The sequence below is a fragment of the Meriones unguiculatus genome, chromosome 6, assembly GCF_030254825.1.
Source record: "Meriones unguiculatus strain TT.TT164.6M chromosome 6, Bangor_MerUng_6.1, whole genome shotgun sequence".
In the NCBI taxonomy this organism is placed as follows: Eukaryota; Metazoa; Chordata; class Mammalia; order Rodentia; family Muridae; genus Meriones; species Meriones unguiculatus.
The window spans coordinates 78393812-78415051 of record NC_083354.1 but is presented as its reverse complement, the minus strand read 5'-3'; the positions used below and the strand labels follow the sequence as shown (position 1 = coordinate 78415051).

The 21240-nt window shown below is 35.8% G+C and overlaps 1 protein-coding gene across 8 annotated transcripts in view; it reads left to right on the top strand.

Moving 5' to 3' along the window:
* Erbin (erbb2 interacting protein) overlaps nt 1–21240 on the top strand; it is a 101926-nt gene that overhangs the window by 55684 nt on the left and 25002 nt on the right. For all 8 annotated transcript variants that reach the window (XM_060385671.1, XM_060385668.1, XM_060385675.1 and 5 more), the window contains 8 exons: nt 430–502; nt 1609–1738; nt 2238–2353; nt 4187–4256; nt 12950–13049; nt 18573–18694; nt 19099–19272; nt 20184–20360. In XM_060385671.1, the coding sequence (XP_060241654.1) occupies nt 430–502; nt 1609–1738; nt 2238–2353; nt 4187–4256; nt 12950–13049; nt 18573–18694; nt 19099–19272; nt 20184–20360 (962 nt within the window). The remainder of the gene's footprint in view (nt 1–429; nt 503–1608; nt 1739–2237; nt 2354–4186; nt 4257–12949; nt 13050–18572; nt 18695–19098; nt 19273–20183; nt 20361–21240) is intronic.

Below are 21240 nucleotides of genomic sequence, written 5' to 3'. Positions count from 1 at the left end.
TACTTGCCTGGCAAGCATAAGGACTTAAGTTTGATTTCAGTGTGAAAAGCCAGCCATCCTGGGAGCTCCTTAGCTTGCCATCGTAACCTAATATGAGCCCCAGGTCCCAGTACAAGACCTTGCCTAAAAAAATGAGACTGCGGAAGGAGAACCAAGGTTTGCCTCTGCCCTCCACAAGCACAGCCATTCACCTGTGCACGTGCGCGCACACACACACACACACACACACACACACACACAAGTAGGAGCTGGGTGAAAGTAGGAAATGTTGGGTGAGAGAGTGAGAGTGTTGGGGTAGTGTTTCTTAAAGGTGGTAGGTTTATTGATAATGTTTTCTAGTTCTTGTTAAATGTAACATGTTTCACATTGACTAGTAATGGACTTGCTTTCTAATTTAAGCTGAAAATGATTTATTACTTTTTTCAATAGGTTCATTGAAAAATGTCACAACTCTTAAAATAGATGAAAACCAATTAATGTATCTACCAGACTCAATAGGAGGGTGAGTTGTGTGTGAATGAGTAGGCCCTGGAAAATGTTTTGTTAATTTGAAAATGTTTTGTATCTCAGCATACATATCAGATATTTACATAAGGAATATCTGAAGTAGATTCCACAAACATTTAAAATAAGTAATTGGCATATAATTTAGTTGTATTTATAATAAAAATAAGCTTAGTTATTGTTGATAAAATTTAGCTTTATTACATTTCATTGTTAAATTACATGTTAATGTGTTTTTAAATTTTGGCTACAGTATAGATTTTAAAAACCATGTGTTTAGGGAACTAGAAAATACCATCCTGAGTGAGGCATCCCAGAAGCAGGAAGACACACATGGTATATACTCATTTATACGTGGGTATTATACATATAATATAGGATAAAATACTAAAAGCTGTACACCTAAAGAAGCTTAGCAGGAAGGAGAACCCTAGGTAAGATGTTCAACCCTCATTCAGAAAGGCAAACAGGGCGGGCATCGGAACAGGGAGAAAACAGGGAACAGGACAGGAGCCTACCACAGAGGGCCTCTGAAAGACTCATCCCTGCAGGGTGTCAAAGCAGAGGCTGAGACTCAGCGAAACTTTGGGCAAAGTGCAGGGAATCTTATGAAAGAAGGGCGAGATAGAAAGATCTGCAGTGGACAGGAGCTCCACAAGGAGAGAAAAAAAGTCTAGGCACAGGGGTCACTTCTGAGACTGATACTCCAACCAAGGACCATGCATGGAGATAACTTAGAACCCCTGCACAGATGTAGCCCATGGCAGCTCAGTGTCCAAGAGGGTTCCCTAGTAATGGGAACAGGGTTTGTCTCTGACATGAGCTCAGTGGCTGGCTCTTTGATCATCTCCCCTTGAGGGGGGTGCAGCCTTACCAGGCCACAGAAGAAGACAATGCAGCCAGTCCTGATGAGAAGTGATAGACTAGGATTTAGTGGACTTGGGGAGGAGCATGGGAGGAGAGGAAAGAGGGAGAGAGGGTGGAATTGAGAGGGGACTAGGGAGGGGGCTACAGCTCCCTAGTCCCCTCTCAATTGAGTAAACTGTAAGTAATGAAACAATAAACAAATTTTAAAAACCCATGTGTTTCCATTTATAACTGAAGGTTAAAGTCAATAGAAGAACTGGATTGCAGTTTCAATGAAATTGAAGCTTTGCCTTCATCAGTTGGACAGCTCACAAACATAAGAACGTTTGCTGCAGATCACAATTACTTACAACAGTTACCCCCAGAGGTACAATATTTTACACTTATTTTAGATTTTTGTCTGCTTTTAAAACATCTTAAGTATGTTGGTATTCTTTTTCTTTCTTAAATAGTTTATTATTATTAATCAAGTTATGTTATTATCTGAATAACAGACTATGTAATTTTGAAGATGTTTCTAAACATTTTTGTTTTTAAAGAAAAGTTAATAATTTAAAAGGAATAGTTAAAGTTATTACAGAAGAAGCCAGGCACAGTGGTGCATGCCTGTAATCCCAGCACTCAGGAAGCAGAGGCAGGCAGATATCTGTGAGTTCGAGGCTAGCCTGGTCTACAAAGTGAGTCCAAGACAGCCAAGGCTAAATTAGAAAAACCCTGTTTAAAAAAAACAACCCCCCCCAAATTACATCAAAAGTAATATTTTTGTAAATGCAAATATTTTTCACTACTTTCAGATATATTAATACTCCTTTGTTTTTTAACCTATAAACCCCAGGTTTGTGATCTCCAGTTTGTTTCTCTTTCAGATTGGAAACTGGAAAAATATAACTGTGCTGTTTCTCCATTCTAATAAACTAGAGACACTTCCAGAGGAAATGGGTGATATGCAGAAATTAAAAGTCATTAATTTAAGTGATAATAGGTTTGTAATCTTCAGTTGGCTTATAAATACATTGAATAAAGTCAAAGTTTCATATGAAATGTACTACATTAGCTTATGTTATATTTATTTTTCTTTATATTTTAAATTTTTTAACTGAAAGAATGAACAAAATTAAGCTGATGTTACTTACTGTATTATGATTGTCATGGCTCACTTTGAGCCAGCATAACCACACAGTTTTTATTATCCTGTTATTATATAACCATTTTAATTTCCAAAGTTCCAAATTCACCTTAGTACTGCTGCTGAAAAACACAACTTTTTAATCTCATCTCGGCTTGTGTTTTTCTGGGAAGAGATTCACTCATACAGCTTGAACCACAAAAGCCGAAGTGCAGAGCAGATTGATTGACTGCTATGATTGTTAGGCTGGAGTAGTGATTGCTGCTGAGGTGGAGAGAATGAGGCTGTTAAACTAAACTTGTGGAATTTTTTTATATTTTATTTTGTAGTACTTTGCAAACTATGAAGACATGCCTTTGGAATAGTACAGTAGGTGTTTCTCTTTTGTGTAGGAAAAATTTGAAGTTCATGTGGTTTTTAAAGTAGAGTTTTAAATACAGTGTTCTGACTTGTTAACAGTGTTGTAATAGCTGCATTCTATTTAAAAAGAACCTCTGCCTCAGAGTAGTCTCATCTCATAATGTCCCTTTCCAGACTAGAGCACTAGGTGCTCACATGCCGTCTTTAAAGGACTGCACAGAAGACTAGCTAGGCCTAACATAGAAAGGATTAAGTCAGAAATATTATTTTAAATAAGATCCTTATTTTAGAGTTTTATTGCTGTGAAGAGACACTGTGACCACAGCAACTCTATAAAGAAAACATTTAATCGGGGCTGGCTTACAGTTAAGAGGTTAAGTCCATTGTCGTCATGGTGGGAAACATGGCAGCATGCAGACAAGACATGGTGCTAGAGAGAAGCTGAAAATTCTACATCTTGATCCACAGACATCAGGAAGTGACCTAGCCACTAGGCATTGCTTGAGGTTTTGAGACCTCAAAGCCCGCCCCCAGGAACCCACTTTCCCCACTACTCCAGCAACACCACTCCCTGTGAGGCTATAGAGGCTATTTACTTTCAAACCACTATAATCCTATTTTAATTCACCACTGTAATAAGTATTTATGTCACTTTGTTTTTATATATTATCATCTTAAAATAGTAACTAAAATATAGAATCACTAAAATATAGAACAGTGTTATGTTTTTAAAATACGCTCTCTAAAACTTCTTTTTACAGCAGTAGTTCTCTTTAAATACAAAAACAAAGTGATATTTTGAGGTGAATACTCAATATGGCCTTGCCTTTCTTTGTGAAATAGACAGTTTTTTGTTTTGTTTTTTAGCAGATTTGTTTTTTCTTTTTATTAAAAAGTATAGAAGCTGCTTTTGGACAGGTTAATTCACCTGTCTAAAACAAAGTTGTCTTACATGTGTGGAGTGTTTTTGTACTAATATTGGAGATTGCTTTGCAAGTGTTATGTTGGTGACAAGGTACTCCTCACCCTCAGGAAACAAAGCGTCCCCTGGGCTGGTTCATATAATGTTTAAGATTAAGTAATATTTTTGTCCTTTCTCCTATATAAAAGTATTCATTTGGGTTTACTTTTTTTTTTAATCTTACCTCATATACCATTATATAACATTTTTTTGATGACTTATGTTTTCATTTTCATTATTTCATGGTGCTAAGAGGTAGGAAGATAGGGTTAATGCTAGGTAAGTGCTAACCACTGCTTCTAATGTAATCTTTTACTATTTAAATATTCTCTTTTACGTTTAACTTTTGTTTGTCTTTTCCCATTCAGGTTAAAGAATTTGCCTTTTAGCTTTACAAGGCTACAACAGTTGACTGCTATGTGGCTCTCAGATAATCAGGTGGGCATTCTGACCTAGTATGTTTGGCTGGAGTTCCAATTGTGCTATATAATTATCCTATTTAGTTTATATAGAGTCACTTAAGAGCAGTTATACCTTGGTTCACATGTAAAAACATTTATTTTACTGTGTTTAGAAACAATTTTAACACAGATACAGACATAAAAGTAACAAACTTTGTTGTATTTTATCAAGTTTTAGACAAAAATACCAAGAGATCAGAAAATCATATTCAGTTCTGCTTGGCTTTATATCATTACTTTCTACCATTGTCTCTTTTTCTTGAGTGTACATACAATTTTGAGTGATATGTATTTCTGATTAAAATTCCCTTAGTCTACATCAGAGCTCTTGAATTTATTCTGTCAGTATTGTGCACTTGAATCAGCATGTCCCAGTTTACTCCCATCCAAAGCCCCTGTTAGTTAATTTCTCTCTTTCTTTGAGTTCTCACCTTTCTATGATATTATGTGATAGTTATCTTTCTGTATCTGGATTATTTCAGTTAGTTTAATGTTTTAATGATTTATTTATTTTTATTTTATGTACATTAGTGTTCTGTCTGCATGTGTGTCTGTGTGAGGGTTATGGATCCCTGGAATAGGAGTTACAGACAGTTGTGAGCTGCCATGTAGGTACTGGGAATTGAACCCAGATTCTCTGGAAGAGCTGAGAACCCCATTGATCTCAACCCCTGAGCCACCTCTCCAGCCCCCCTCAATTACCTTAATGTATTCCAGGTTCATTTATGTTCTTTCATATCACAAAGTATTCTTTCCTGTAAGGGATAAGTCATTATATTTCATTATGTATATGTGTTACATAGTCATTTCTGTTAAAGATACATTTTAAGTGTTTTGCATGCTTGTATGTATGTGTGACTGGTGCCTGAGAAGGTCAGAAGAAAGTATAGGATACCCTAAAACTGGTACAGGTGGTTGTAAGCTGCTATGTGGGAGCTGGAAACCAAACACAGGTCTGCTGCAAGAGTTGTTAAGCTCTGAACTGTCTTTATATCCCATTACACTGGTTTCTTAACTTTTTGTTTAATTAATTAATTTTTTTATTAATTACAGTTTATTCACTTTGTATCCCAGCTGTAGCCCCCTCAGTCCTCCACTCCTAATCCCTCCCTCTCTGCCTCTGCTCCATGCCCCTCCCCCAGTCCACTGATAGAGGAGATCCTCCTCTCCTTCCATCTGACCCCAGCCTATCAGGTCTCATCAGGACTGGCTGCATTGTCTTCCTCTGTAAGGAAGGTAAGGGTGCTAGTGAGGGAGCTCCCTTATCAGGGGGAGGTGATCAAAGAGCCAGCCACTGAGTTCATGTCAGAGACAGTCTTTGTTCCCCTTACTAGGGATTCCACTTGGATACTGAGCTGCCATGGGCTACGTCTGAGCAAGGGTTCTAGGTTATATCCAAACATGGTCCTTGGTTAGAGAATCTGTCTCAGAAAAGACCCCTGTGCCCAGATATATTTGGTCCTTGTGGAGCTCCTAACTCCAGGTCATACTAACTCCAGCATATATTGTCACATGAGTTTTTAATCTTAGCCATTCTGATGGGTATAAGGTGAAATCTCAGGGTTGTTTTAATTTGCATTTCCCTGATGACTAAGGACACTGAGCATTTCTTTAAGTGTTTCTCTGTAGATATTCCTCTACAGAGAATTCTGTTTAGCTCTGTACCCCATTTTTTAATTAGATTACTTGATTTGTTGCTTTTTAACTTCTTGAGTTCTTTATATTCTGGATGTTAGCCCTCTGTCAGATACAGGGTTGGTGAAGATTCTTTACCAATCTGTAGACTGTCATTTTGTTCTGATGACATTGTCCTTTGCTTTACAGAAGCTTTTCAGTTTCATGAGGTCCCATTTATTGATTGTTGATCTTAGAGCCTACCAGACCTTCAAAGAAGAGCTAACTCCAATACTCTTGAAACTATTCCACAAAATAGAAACAGAAGGAACATTACCAAACTCATTCTATAAGGCCATAGTCATCTTGATACATAAACCACACAAACACCCAACAAAATTAGAGAATGTCAGACCTATCTCTCTTATGAACATTGATGCAAAAATACTCAATAAAATATTCACAAACCAAATCTAAGAACACATAAAACATATCATCCACCAGGACCAACTAGGCTTCATCCCAGGCATACAAGGGCGTTTCAGTGTACAGAAATACATCAGTGTAATCCTCCATATAAACAAACTGAAGGAGAAAAATCACATGATCATCTCCTTAGATGCTGAAAAAGCATTTGACAAAATCCAACACCCATTCATGTTTAATGTCTTGGAGAGATTAGGGATACAAGGCACAACCCTAAATACAGTAAAGACAATATACAGCAGACCTATAGTCAACATCAAACTAAATGAAGAGAAACTTAAATCAATTCCACTGAAATAGGGAAAAGACAAGGATGCCTACTCTCTCTATATGTCTTCAACATAGTACTTGAAGTCCTAGCTAGAGCAGTAAGACAACTAAAGGAGATCAAGGGGATACAAATTGGAAAGGAAGAAGTCAAAGTATCACTATTTGCAAATGATATGATAGTCTACATGAGTGACCCCAGAAATTCTAGCAGAGAACTGCAGCTGATAAACACCTTTAGCAAAATAGCTGGATGCAAAATTAACTTAAAAAAAAAAAAATCAGTAGCCCTCCTGTATATGAAAGCCAAAAGGGCTGAGAAAGAAATTTGGGGAACTATACCCTTCACAATAGCCACTAATAACATAAAGTACCTTGGTGTGACTTTAGCCAAGCAAGTGAAAGACTTATATGAAAAAAACCTTCAAATCTCTGAAGAAAGAAATAGAAGAAGATATCAGAAGATGGAAAGATCTTCTACTCATGGATTGGTAGGGTTAACATACTGAAAATGGCCATCTTGCCAAAAGCAATCTATAGATTCAGTGCAATTCCTGTCAAAATAACACAATTCTTTTCAGAACTTGAAAGAACAGTTCTCAATTTCATAGGAAAAATACCAAACAAGCCAGAATTGGCAAAACAATCCTATACAACAACAGATCGTCTGGAGGTATCTCCATTCCTGAACTCAAGCTGTACTGCAGAGCAATAGTAATAAAAACCACATGGTACTGGCATGGAAACATAATAAGGAGTCACTGGAATCGAATAGAAGACCCAGAAATAAACCCACACACCTATGGATACTTGATTTTTGACAGATAAGCCAAAACCACATAGTGGCAAAAAGACAGCCTCCTAAATGGTGCTGGTCTAACTGGATTCTACATGCAGAAAATGCAAATCGATCCATATTTATCACTCTTCACAGAAACTAAAGTCCAAGTGGATCAGAGATCTCAACATAAAACCAGACACAGTAAATCTGCTAGAAGAAAAAGCAGGGAAGTGTCTTGTCCTCGTTTGCACAGGAAACAACTTCCTGAACAGAACACCAAATAGCATAGGTTTCTTATCTTGACTGTTGAGAATAATGTTGCAGATCTGTAGTGATGTAAGTAAGCAAAATTCTGTAATAATAATGGAAAAAGGAAATAATACTTTTATGATTAATTTTGAGAAAGTCTTAGAGATCAGAGTTGGAGTGATACTAGTTAGGTCAGTTTTGTGATCAAATATTTTATTTTACTAGGTGTTTTGAGACGGTTTCACTGTGCAGCCTTGACACTCTTTGAACTTGCTTATGTAGATCAGGCTAAGTCTCAGATTCATAGAGAACCTCCCCACCTCTGCCTCCTCTTCCTGAGTGCTGGAATCAAGGCGTGTCTGTGACTATAACTGCAAACCCAGGTGGAAGAGAAGGACATCACAGGAAGTAGATCTTGATTATTGAGAAGAGAGTGGTTGAAACGAAATCCTACCACATAATGAAAGAAGCAGAGAAAGGGAATTGAAAGGTGAAGAAGTGAGCAGTAGTTCTCCTGAGATGACTTAGCAAGAATGGTGAGAATGATAGATTTGGAGAGTTAACCTGTTTAAAAGGAGACTTTCTTTGGACCATCAGCTCCTGAATAGTGACATGGAGGCTTTTTATTTATTAATCCTTAGCCTTAGCTTAGGCTTGTTCCCAACTAGCTCTTACTTTAAATTATCCCATTTATATTAGTCTGTGTTCTGCCATGTGTTTTGTTACTTTTCCTGAGTATCAGCATCACACCTTTTTCATGTCTTTCTGGGTATTCTTCCCCAGAGTTTCTGTCTCTGTCCAGAAGTCCTGCTTTACTTTTTTGCTATGGGTCGTTCAGCTCTTTATTAAACCAATCAGAAGATGTTGGAGTGTTTGCAAAATATGATTCAGCCAAAAAAATAACTGTACCAAAGTCCAGCCTGTATAGTCAGATCTCTGCCAGTACAGAAATCAGCATTCAAATAACACAAAGACAAACTTTACACAGTACACAAAAAGATCACCCCAACGACTGTTGTCCTCCCCTGGCCTGGGTGCTACTTGATGACTCTGTAGTCTGCTTTACAGGCCTGGCTCTTCTCTTGGTGACTTTCATAATGATGTCCCCATTTTATTTTCTGTAAACTATCCTTCAGATTACTTTCCACATCATTGTTCTTTCTAACAGTTTCTTTAGCCTAGTGTAATGGAAGTTTTGGTTTCTTCGTATGTTTTGAAAATACGTATTTGTTTTAATCACAAGTGTGGGATTTTAGTTGGGCTATAGTTTGTCCACACTTGTTACTTGTTATGGGTGGGGCATGATCTTTGCCAGCTGGTAAGGGCCTTCCATGCCCTGCAAAGAGAGGGTCGTGGGCTGTTCTGAGAGTACAAATATGAAGCCAAGAAAGAAATTGTGGGGTGTTTGGTGGAGTTCATTGTTGGGCATGTGACTTGTAGCAGTTTGGACAGATGGAGAGACCAGAGACAGTGTGGCGGTATGGAGCAGACAGATGGAGAGGAACGCTTTGGTGGGCAGTAGCCTGGAGGAGACTGCTAGCTGCAACTGTGCTTGATGGAGATTGGTTCAGAGCCCTAAAAGAATCCCTTGACCCTAACTAGAGGGAAGAAGTAAAAGGGTTCAAGGGGTCTAGGCCCCCTTTCCCCTTAACCTTTTCTCTTTCCTACTTAAGGTTGGGGGCCTGGTGGAGGGGGATAGTGGCCTAAACACTCCAAATAGAGTTAAAAGAAAGACTGCTACAGGTGCTTTCACCTGTGCCTGCATCAGACATATAGCCCAGTATCTAACACTGACACCTTGATATCTTAGGTTCAGCCCACTCTAAAACAGCATACCAGTTTCTGCCCCAAATGTTTCCTGGGATTCTTACTCACTAAGAAATGTTTTATGGAGTCAGACATGGAGTGCAGCCTCTCACTACTAGCATCAGGTACATCCAGTCAAATACATCACCAAGTCCTCAGGAATATTGAATACCTCATGTGTGTGTTTGTCATTTCATGTAGACCTGCCCCTTTCAGTGCAGAATCCAGTAGTGTCATATGTAGTTAATCCAAAGTCAGATGCCATGTAATTAACTACTAAATTTTTGCCCTGGTATGATCAGAAAGAAATATGAATTTTACATTTAAATTTTTTATTTTGGATTCTATGCTGAAAATTGTAATCCTTTTAATAATATTAGGTTTTTTTCTTGTTGAGATAAAGTCTTGCTATGTAGCTCAGGCTGGCCCTCAACTCAAAATCCTCTTGTCTCTTGTCTGTGGGATACTGAGACTACAGCCATATGCTATCATACCCAGCTTCTTCCCACCCCTCCAACACCTGTACTAGGACTCAAACCCAGAGCCTTCTGTATATTACCTAAGCATTATGTCATCTTTTTGCCTTAAAAAAAAAAAAAAAGTATGGCTACTAGATACTTAGAAATTTTACTCTGCTGCTGACTCAGATTGTTGACATGACTGTGTACTAGGCCTCTGCCTCCTGTGTTACTGCTTGTTCATTTCAGCCCCATATTACCCTAATACTGTAACTAATATGATCTTTCAGTCCTACACTTGCACTAAACTCCTTGAAATAATGTTGGTGGTTTTCTGCATATCATAGGCCTCAAGGTCTCATTCATTCTGTAACTATTTCTTTATATCTTACATATTCGTTCTTTCCACCAAATGAGTTCTCTTGGCCTTTCCTGCCTTCTTACTCTTTTTCTCTCTTCTCCTTAAACCTCTCAGAAATGTTGTCCAGTTAGTCTGAGTGGTAAGTGAATGTCAGTCTCCTATGCTCTCTAGTACCCTACACCTTGTCAGCTCGTGATTCCATCTGTTTTAATAGTGATCTTTGTTAGTGTAGCATCCCTCGTATATACCAGAAATTCAAGGAATCAGTGTGGATGGTTATTTTGCTGCCTTCTGTATCTAGTGCTTAATGCTTTGATATAAAATGTTGTTAGTCGGTTGTCTGCTCTTTGATCACTTCCCCCTGACCAGTGACCTTACTAGATCACAGAAAAAGAAGATTCAGACAGTCCTGATGAGACCAAATAAGCTAGGGTCAGATAGTAGGGGAGGAGGACCTCCTTTATCAGTGGATTAGAGGAAGAGCATAGAGGGGGGAAAAGGAAGGGAGGCTGCTACAGCCGGGATTCAAAGTGAATATATTGTAATAAATAATAATATCTTACAATTAAAAGAACCTTGACATGTCTATACCTGTTTCCTGCCTCCAGATAAAAGAAATGTTAAGGTTACTGAGAGGAGATTTGACTTAAAATTTGTATCAGGATTATTTAATCTCATTTCTGCTGAAAATCTCAGCTCATTTGAACTCTGTCTTCATTCTTTGCCAAGCAGACAGTTCGCAATCTCTTCTGCCTCAAACTATTTCTTCTCTCAAAATAAAAATCTATTAGCCTTAAAAAAATGTTAATATTTGATGATTGAATGATTTTAGATTTCATGGGAAGAGTACTGACAGATAATGTCCTGTGTGTTAGGGAAAGGAAACTGGAAAAAAAAAAATGGGATTAAAGATAATAGTTAGGCACTAAAGGATCTGAAAAAGCTAGATGAATTAATGCTCCATAAGTATCAATAGTTATTTTTAAGTTTTGTGAGGTATAATTCATATGCCATTCAGTTTACCCATTTTAAAATATGTTGGTTTGGTATATACAGTGGGTTATGTAACAAAAAAGAGCAAAACACTTTCAGGGAAGTTGGTTTTTAAAAACATCATAGATAATTTTGATAATACCATTTAGTAAAGACTTCTTCACACACTGAGAAACTACTGGGCCAAAAGTATGTTAATGTCACTTATATTTTGTGTCTGTTAAACTACCTATGACTGTGAAATACTTGAATGAGAGGTAGGAATGCAGTCTTAGTATCTCTTATGTAACTGCTTGGGATAGTAAGTTGTTTTGGAGATGCTGCATTTTCTTTTAATAATCACAAATAATATAATTTAAATATAAACTATTGATATTTTATTCATTGCTTACATGTCCTTAAAATAATGTTATTTAACATTTAAAATTAATTTTCTGGGTTTTTACCATAAACTGTCCCTTGTGTCAAATGTGTTCTTTTCTGTTGTGACAGTCGTTTGTTCTCAGTGTTTTTAGATTTTGAAATTTAAAAAATGCTTAATTAAGTATGCTTTACCTGGAAGATAAGTATTACAAGGGTAGAAGGGATTGGTAGGTAATAAGAAAGGAGAATAAATTTAGAGTCCAGCATACTGTAGCAAGTAGTGGGAGTTTACATTTAAAGATAGACCAGGGTGCGCTCAAAGCATTGTAAATACTGTCACTGCTGTCTGGCTTGTGGAAAATAAAGCATGAAAGAATAATCAACCTGTATTTGAGATTTCAAGGAAGCAGGTCTTTGGGAAAGAGTAAGGTTACCACTTCCATTATTTGAGGAAATCAAGTAAAATGGTCAGAATTTGAAGCTATAGAACAGTTTGGTATTTTTTGTTTGTTTGTTTGTTTTAAACAAGATGGTGGCCACAAATTTTTAAAATATTTGGGAATACAATTTCAGGACAGAACCATGTTTTCACAAGAGTTTGTCCAGAGAATGGCTGATGATATAATCTAGAAGAGAAAACTGGGTAATTGCTACCTACATGGATTTGTTTAAGGCTCTTACTAGTAGAATTTTAAGTATGTATTTTGAAAATAGGAATTTTATTAGGAAGGAAATTGATACTATTTGTTAACCATTAGGAGAAAGATACTAAGAAATAAAGTCTAAAATACCTGGGTGCGCTACTGGGTGTCTTGTTGTTATTGATGGAGATAAGAGAGAAGCAGTTTCAATTTTCTGTCTATTTAGCTACTAAATGGGATAAATGTTTAGATAACTAGTTTAAACCTAAATGTTTTTTTTCCCTTAAAGGTATTTTTGCAAAATGAAATATTAGATATAGCAAAATAACATAAAATGAGAAACACGTTTTATAACCTTATTAGTAAAATCACTGTATAGTAATTAATAGGCTATAGAAATTCTTTTTAAATTGTTTCAGTAATAATTAGAATATACTGTATTTGTCTTTTACTAAAATTTAAGTTTCATTGTTTAGATTTCTATGTAGTTTCAAATAAATGTTCATAGTGCTATTGTATATATACACACTTTTGTTTTCATAGCGTGGGCCTCAATGCTTTATAAGATTGTTGGTGGTTGTTCATAGGGATTGTTAGATATGTATTTCCTTTAAGTTTATTGAAAATTAACCATTCATTTTCTTTCCCTAGTCTAAACCTCTGATACCTCTTCAAAAAGAAACTGATTCAGAGACTCAGAAAATGGTGCTTACTAACTACATGTTCCCTCAGCAACCAAGAACTGAAGATGGTAGGAACTGAAGATGACTTTCTCTTTTTCCCCTTAACTGAGGGCCAAGAAGAATTTTAGGTCCAAACTTTCTATTATTTCATTGAGGGTTTGGAAACTTAATCAGAAAGTTTTCAGAAAATATTGGCTGATAAGTAACATCTCTGAGTTGAACTTAGAAGTTTGAAAATGTATTATGTCTTTTATTTATTTAATTATGTTGATAATATTATCAATTGTAGCTCTCCTTATTTCAAATCATACTTAACTAAATGTTAGAAATACTTTTAGCATTGTGGGTTTAGAAATATTAAAACCATTACATGTTTTTTTTCTGTTGTATATAATCCATACACTAGATGAAGGTCATCTATAACCTTTGAGTGTATACGTCACTGCTAAGTTATTTCCTGTGTCTTGTTCTGCAAGAGAATATATTCTTTAATACTGGCCACAAGTATATACTTGTGGATTATTGTGTGAAGACAGAGGACTAAATTATTTCTAGTACATGTTGTATTTATCAGAAGAGGGCATCAGATCCCATTTTAGAAGGTTGTGAGCCACCGTGTAGTTGCTGGGAATTGAACTCAGGAACTCTAGAAGAGTATGCAGTGCTCTTAGCCACTGAGACATCTCTCGAGCCTCTAATATGTAGTATATGTTGTTCTCTCTCTTTTTATTTTTTTTTCTTTTTCTCTCTTTCCCCCTCTGTCTCTTTCTTCCTTCCTCCCTTTCTCTCCTCCTCCCTTTTTCTCACCCTCTCCTCCTTCCCTTCCTCTCCCCTCCTTTCTTTGTATGTGTAAAACATTTTAAAAATTATACTTGAAATATCTTTTTATGTATATGTATCTTTGAGAAAAGAAATTAACTCAATATATAATGTTGAAGAAAAGCATAAATTCATTGTTAGTCTTAACACATTAAATATTCCATGAGGGTGCTGAAGAGATGGTCCAGTGGTTAAGAGGATTTTTCTATTCTTCTAGAGGACCCAGATTCTATTCTCAGCACCCACTTGGCAGCTTACAGCTGTTGGTAACTCCAGTACTAGGGCTCTGATCCATCTTCTGGACTCCGGGCCGCAAGCATGCAGTACAAGGACATACATGTTGGTAAAACATATATACACATAAATTAAAAATAAAATATGCCGTGGCAAGTTAAGGGGTTAAGCTTCCATTTCCTCATCTTTAAAAAGCTTTAGCAGTTTCATTTGAACCAGCCAGTTACTTACACACTGTTTATGACTAATTCTAGCTTATACCTGAGTGCTAGCAACAGAAATATTTTATTATAAGGTCCATTACTGAAATACTTTTTTAGTCTGTGAAACATTATCTTATGCGACTAAGAAGTCATTTCCTTTCCTACAAATATTATTAATATTAATATTCTTTTACTACCAAAAGGACAATTGGACAATTACTTGATCATATTGTGTAGCTGTGATAGTATTTACAGGACTCTCCTATATTCTTACTGTGTCATCCAGGCTTTTGCATAATTACGACTACAGAGAATTGGGAGAAAGAAAAGAAGAAAGCTTTATCTTGGTTCGTAGTTTCAGAGATCTCTTCATCTTACTGAGGCAGACATAATAAATGCAGAACAGTTCACCTTAAGATCTCACAGAAGCTGAAGTGGTGGCTAGGGACCTGGTGTTACCTTTAGAGGCATACTTCCTCCAGCCTAACCTCCAGCTTCTAACATTTTCACAGACTCCAGAATAGTACCAGTTAAGGACCAAGTATTCACAGCCTAAGCCTGTGGGAGACATTTCATTTTCACATCAGTGCTTACTACTGTTTTCTATTATCATAAATCTTCTTTAAAGATAATGAAAAGTGAAAAATTGAGTCACGAGTTCTAATGAGTAAGAGCAGACAAACATTTTGTTGACATTCAAATATTTGCTATGGTTTTCCATACTTCTCTATTAGTACCTTAAGTAGTATTTGCCCATTTATCTTTCCTATCTTATCATTCAGTTTTGTGGTGCTGGTGATTGAATCCAGAAGCTTGCAAATGGTAGACAAGCACTGTACCACTGCCATACCCCCCCCCAATGCTGCACAGCCATTTAAACTTAATTTTTAACATGCAGAATTTTTATTTACATGTGTCTTAAGAGTTTCTGTGGCTGTTATTAAGACACTGTGACCAAAAGCAACTTGGGGACGAAAGGGTTTATTTTAGCTTACTTTCAGGTCATACTCCATCACTGCGGGAAGTCAGGGCAGGAACCCAAGGCAAAAACTAAGGCAGAGGCCATGGAGGAAAGTTGCTTACTAGCTTACTCCCCATAGCTTTTTCAGCCTGCTTTCTTACAACAACCAGGACCACTGGGACAGTGGTGAGACTGCCTACAGTGAGCTGAGACCTCTCATATCGATCAATTATCAACCACAAAATGTACCATAGACCTATATCTAAGAGAAATGTGTTTTTAATTGAGTTTTCCTCTTCCCCAAATGGCTCTAGTTTGTGTCAAGTCAACATGAAACTAGTCAGCACAACATGTCACAGTATGTCAGTACTGACAGTTTAAAATTAAGTACACTATTTTATTGTGGAAACAGTTTGACATTTTACAATCGTGCTAAATAATAAGGTTGGAAGTAGATGTAAACACATGGAAAAGAGATGGATCTTTTAGGTTTATTCTTAGAGCGTTAATTACAGACCTTTCAAGTTATTTACATTTGACACCTCAAAAACCCATCTAGAATTTCAACACAAAGTCTGAGTAGCATTTTACTATTCCTAAATAAATGTTACAAAAATACCTATAAAGCAATAACCTTCTCAAAGGAAGTCATTTTTCTTCTAAAAAAAAATTAAGTACTTTCTATCTGTAACTTCTCATCTTACAGCTATCTTCCAAAATATATACTGTCATCAGTTGCTTCTGACTCACAGAATTTAGAGTATTTACTCTCTGGTCATTTTCAGAAAGGTTCCAGCTAGCCATTTCGCTATGCTGTCTAAACTGAAGTATTCATAACCACATCTTATATACATGCCTTGATGTCTTCCTTTTACTGTTCTCTAATTTCATGATTCAAATTTACTTGGCCTTTTTTTAAGCCAAGTATTTATTTCAGCTTACTTTTTGTTCTGATTCCTTCTTTTAAAGGACAATTGTTTAGATAAGGAAGTGCTTTTCAAGTTCTGATAGAACTGATAAACTGTTGGTTTTATTTTGGCGCTTGTTTCAGGGTATTAGGGAAACTTGAAGTTCTCAAATTAATCGGAAAACTGTTAAGTTTCCTTGGTGTTCATTTGTCACTTAGAGTATCTCACCATAGATATAAATGAATATAATATATTCAACATCTCAAATCAGAAACAACAGAGAATGGAGCTGGAGCGTGAGATCAGTAGTCAATTCTGGTGACTTAAGTTTGATCCCTGTAATCCACTTGGTAGAAGGAGATAACTGATTCTGTAAGCTGTTTTCCAACCGTGGCATGTACCATCTTACTCACACAATAATAATGAAATTAAGAGAAAAAACTACAGTAGTGTTGTCAACAGGATAGTGAATTTCCTTTGAACTTCAAGGAAATATCTTTCCTCATCCCAGTACTTCTAAGAAACCAGTGAATCAGATACTGAACATTTCTATTCAGTTGTATTTTTATACCAACTTGAGAGAAACACCCTTTGTTTACATTGAGCTTATTCTGGTTTGTCAACCTATGTGACAGGTGCTATTAGAGGGAAGTAAAACCCCTTGACTTTTCAGAATTCAAAAGCGAATAATGGTGAGGAAATTTGAAACAAGAGGAATGAGAGTTTCAGTCTTGGCCAAGGAATTAGTCTTTTTGGAGAAAGGGTTTTACTTTGTAGTCATGGCTGACCTAGAATTTTTCAGACTCAGAGTGAATCACATATATCTGACTCCTGAACATTGGGCTTAAAGCTGTGTACTACTATGCCTGGCCTACTGGAATTAATCTTAAACAGGGAGAAGGAAATACATGATTGTTTTCTGTGTTACCTAAATTATATAGGTACATATTGTATATGTAATATAGGTAACTTGGAAAGCAGCATAGTGGGGTGTTAGTCTGGAATACCTCTCTGTGAATTTTGATTATATTTTCTGTCCATAATGAGATGAAGGTAAAACAGTAATGTGAATGAAATTGTTTCTAGTGCTTGAGAAAGGGCATTTGAAGGAAGTGGTAATGACTAGTGTGTCATGAAATGGAAGCTTCATTAAAGAAGGAAGTAAAACCAAGAGCGGTTTTACAGGTTGGAAAAGAAAGATGGCTAAAAACCTCAGTATTTACCAACAATCAGGATATGACTTAACGTTTAGAAGGAGGTACAGTGACAAAGACATGGGAACTTAGCTGATATGAAGATTAATATTAGGATTAAAAATGTGTAGGAACTGTAAAATTAGAGTGGTATCACGCATAAATAAATCTTTGAAAAGAAAGGAAAACAAAACAAAACAAAAACCTAGCAGATCATGGTCTGGGGATATAACTCAGTTGTAGAGTGCTTGTTGAGCATGCAGGGGTCTCTGCTAAACTCTCAGCACTGTCAAATAGAGATGGGAGGGCCAGAAATATAAGGCTGTCCTCAGGTACAGAAGGATTTGATGCTCAGACTTTAAGATAAAACACATAACAAAGGAAAGCCACACACACACAATGTCATTCCTGTTGTTCTTGTTTGTTTTATGGTATTGTTAATATGGACATGAAATTTACAAAGGAACAAAAACCCAAACAAGGTTTTGACAGTGGCCATATTTGGATGCTTTAGAAACTTCGGGTTTTTTTGTGTTTGTGCATGTGTGCGCTTGCGTGTACTGCATGATGGAGCATATTTGCCTTTACTCCTGCACTCTGTCATTTCTTTTGAGTAAGAGTTGTCATTTTCTTTTAATATTTTTTTTATTGTATAACATTTATAGTAGTTGAATGAATTACTCTAAGCCTTTCCAGAAAACCTGTAGAAGTCTTTGAAGTTTTAACATTTTATCTGATTAGAGAATGATTGACTTTGTATAAAAAGTAAATTTTTCTTAAATTTTTGTGTGGAAAATGTATTTTATTTAGTGTACTTTATATTGTATATAACACTTAATACAAAGATAAACTTTCCACCAGAGTAACTCATTTTACTTTATAACAAAATAACTCACTCTACCATTGATCTCTGTTCTTCCATGCATATTGAACTATTAATGTTAAATAGACACCTAAAATTGGAATATGTGGTAGCCTTACTGTCCTAAATGTTTTAGTGTTCTACACAAAACCTATGTAGTGTTTAAATTTGCAACTTCATGAATCCTTCTAGTAACACAAACCAAATCATCTACTGGAAAATGAAAGTTGCAGTAGTCATGGGAAAGAAATCTTAAACCCAAAGCCTATTTCTTACCTGGAATTTATTGCTATTGTCCTGGACCAGTCTCAACTGCCACAGATTTGTTTTTATAATGAATAGCATTTTTCTGTGATTGTTGTAAAATACATTTTTGTTCTTTTTTTTTTTTTTTTTTTTGCTATCCCCTAGTTATGTTCATATCAGATAATGAAAGTTTTAATCCTGCATTGTGGGAAGAACAAAGGAAACAGCGGGCTCAAGTAGCATTTGAATGTGATGAAGACAAAGATGAAAGAGAGGCACCCCCCAGGGTGAGTCTGTTAGCTTTAATTTCAGGTGTGCTGACTAAAGTTGGTGCTGAATACCTATCTTATGCTGTTTGTACCCACAAAGAAGCATTGCATTTACTAATCAAAATTATTTCACCTATGAAAAAATTTGAGAGCAATATAAAACCACCATTAAAAGGTCCATTTCAGGGAGACAGAGAGCTCACTGGTGGCTCACTTGTCTGTAAAGGCCCAGAGTTTGATCCCCACCATTGGGAAAGAGGGAAAAACAAACAAAACGCCTGAATTTGAAGTATATATAAATAAATAGGAGTAAAACAAATTTAAAAAACTCATAGTCTGTCTTCAGTTCACATGGATTATACCTTTCGTTCTTAGAGTGATATTAGAAATACTAATTCTTCATGTTTCTCTTATTTCTCTAGGAGGGAAACTTAAAGAGATATCCAACACCATACCCGGATGAGCTTAAGAATATGGTCAAGACTGTTCAAACCATTGTACATAGATTAAAAGATGAAGAAAGTAATGAAGAGTCTGGGAGAGATTTGAAACAACATGAAGATCAGCAAGTTGTAAATAAGGATATGGGTATGAAGGTTAGAAAACTCAATTCCAAGTAATGATCTAAAGTGTTTGGGACAATTGATAGGATGATCTTAATTATATACTACTTTATTTAGAGCTTTGTTCACAGATGCCTAAATTGTGAACCTCTTTAATTTCCAATGCTCATCTTCTGGTTCTCTGGATATAGAATGTCCAGTTTATCAGAGTATTGTCAAGAGAATAGTTAAAAAAAAAAAAATCATTGCCTGTCAGGCACTGGTGGCACATGCTTCTAATCCCAGCACTTGGGAGGCAGAGGCAGGACGATTTCTGATTTCTAGGACAGCCTGGTCTGGTCTGCAGAGTAAGTTCCAGGATAGCCAGGACTACACAGAAAAAAACTTGTCTTGAAAAAAACAAAATAATATGTATATATTATCTGAACAAATAATGAGATATGATTGTCTTGTCAGAGAAATAGTCTTTCTCACCTATTTTGATCCACTTTATTCTCATTTTTAATTAATTGCTTATTACATACATCTGACATTTTCTGGGAATGTTTCAGAGGCATTAACATGTTTCTTAAGCTATGTGATTCTTTAGTGAACTTTTCTCAATGCTACCTACCTCCAAACAAAAATTTTGTCATGTTATATGTCAGGCAGAAATGATTTCCTATTTTTTTTTTTTCGAGTGTGCTGATGTAATTGACTCACTTGATACCAATCCTCTTGAGGAAAAGTAACTTTTGCTACATTATGTATTTTAATATGATCATGTCTCTCTTCGGGCCACCTACCCTCCAAATGGGCTTTTTTATCTGTGAGCCTAATTTACATGTTCATAGTTTCATATTAATTTAGAATTCAAAGCTGATGTATTGCTTAAATTTTAGATAATATTTAATAAAAGAATAGACTTAATACTTAATAATATGAGCTCTTTATCTTTTATATAGACTTCAGAAAGTACTACAACAAAAAGCAAACTTGATGAAAAAGAAAAGTATATGAATTCTATACAGAAAATGGGTGAGCCTGAAGCCGAGATCAATCCTGGAAATTTACCAGTGACTACAAATATCAAAGTGTCTGGGAACCTGAAGCATATTGTTAATCATGATGATGTTTTTGAGGTATGACTTCATTCTGGCATTATTATGATGGTTTCAATTTAGTATTTCTTTGCCGTTAACAGTAGAAGGTTGATAGTATGATTGCAAAAAATACTAATACCTCCTTAAGAAATTTCACACTGATAAAATATCTTTCATCACTTTAAACTTAACGTTTTTGTATTTTTTGTGAGCAAATGACTTGTAGGTAAATTAGATCATCATGTGTTATATAAAACAAATAATTGCTTTTAATTTTTTATTTGCATTAATGGGTGTCAAACTCACTTCATTGCCCATAACAAGCTCATGTTCTACATCCCCAGACCTTGCTTTTATTTCTTTAACATCAAAATGAAAAGGTGAAGATGTAGATTACTGGTAAGAGCACTGCCCTAACTTGCGTAAGATCCTGGATTCAATACCTAGCACTGTGTGAAAAAGTTAAAACAGCACAAAGTGTCTTTTGTGGGTATATCAATCATTTAACTTACGTAAGCATTATTGAATGTATTACACTTGTTCATTGTTTTCGAACCTAGATAAAATTTTTCCTATTGAAAAAGCTGTAGATTTTTTTTTAAGGTAGAGTAGTTTTATTGAGAGATAGCACAAACCCTACAGATTACCAATTCAAAATATATAATTTATAGCTTAAACAACTTAAGATTTAAAGTTGTAAAGCTTTCACCATAATTACTTGCAAAATGTTTTTATAACAGAAAGAAAAAAGAAATCTCATGCTTTTTATCCTTCTTCAGGCATTGAGTCTCCCTAAACTCTTAAGCCTATATATCTACTTTGCCTTTATAGATTTGCATATTCTGGGTATTTTGTATGAATGAAATATACAATCATGATTTGTATGTATATATACTCATGTGAGATTTTATATATATAT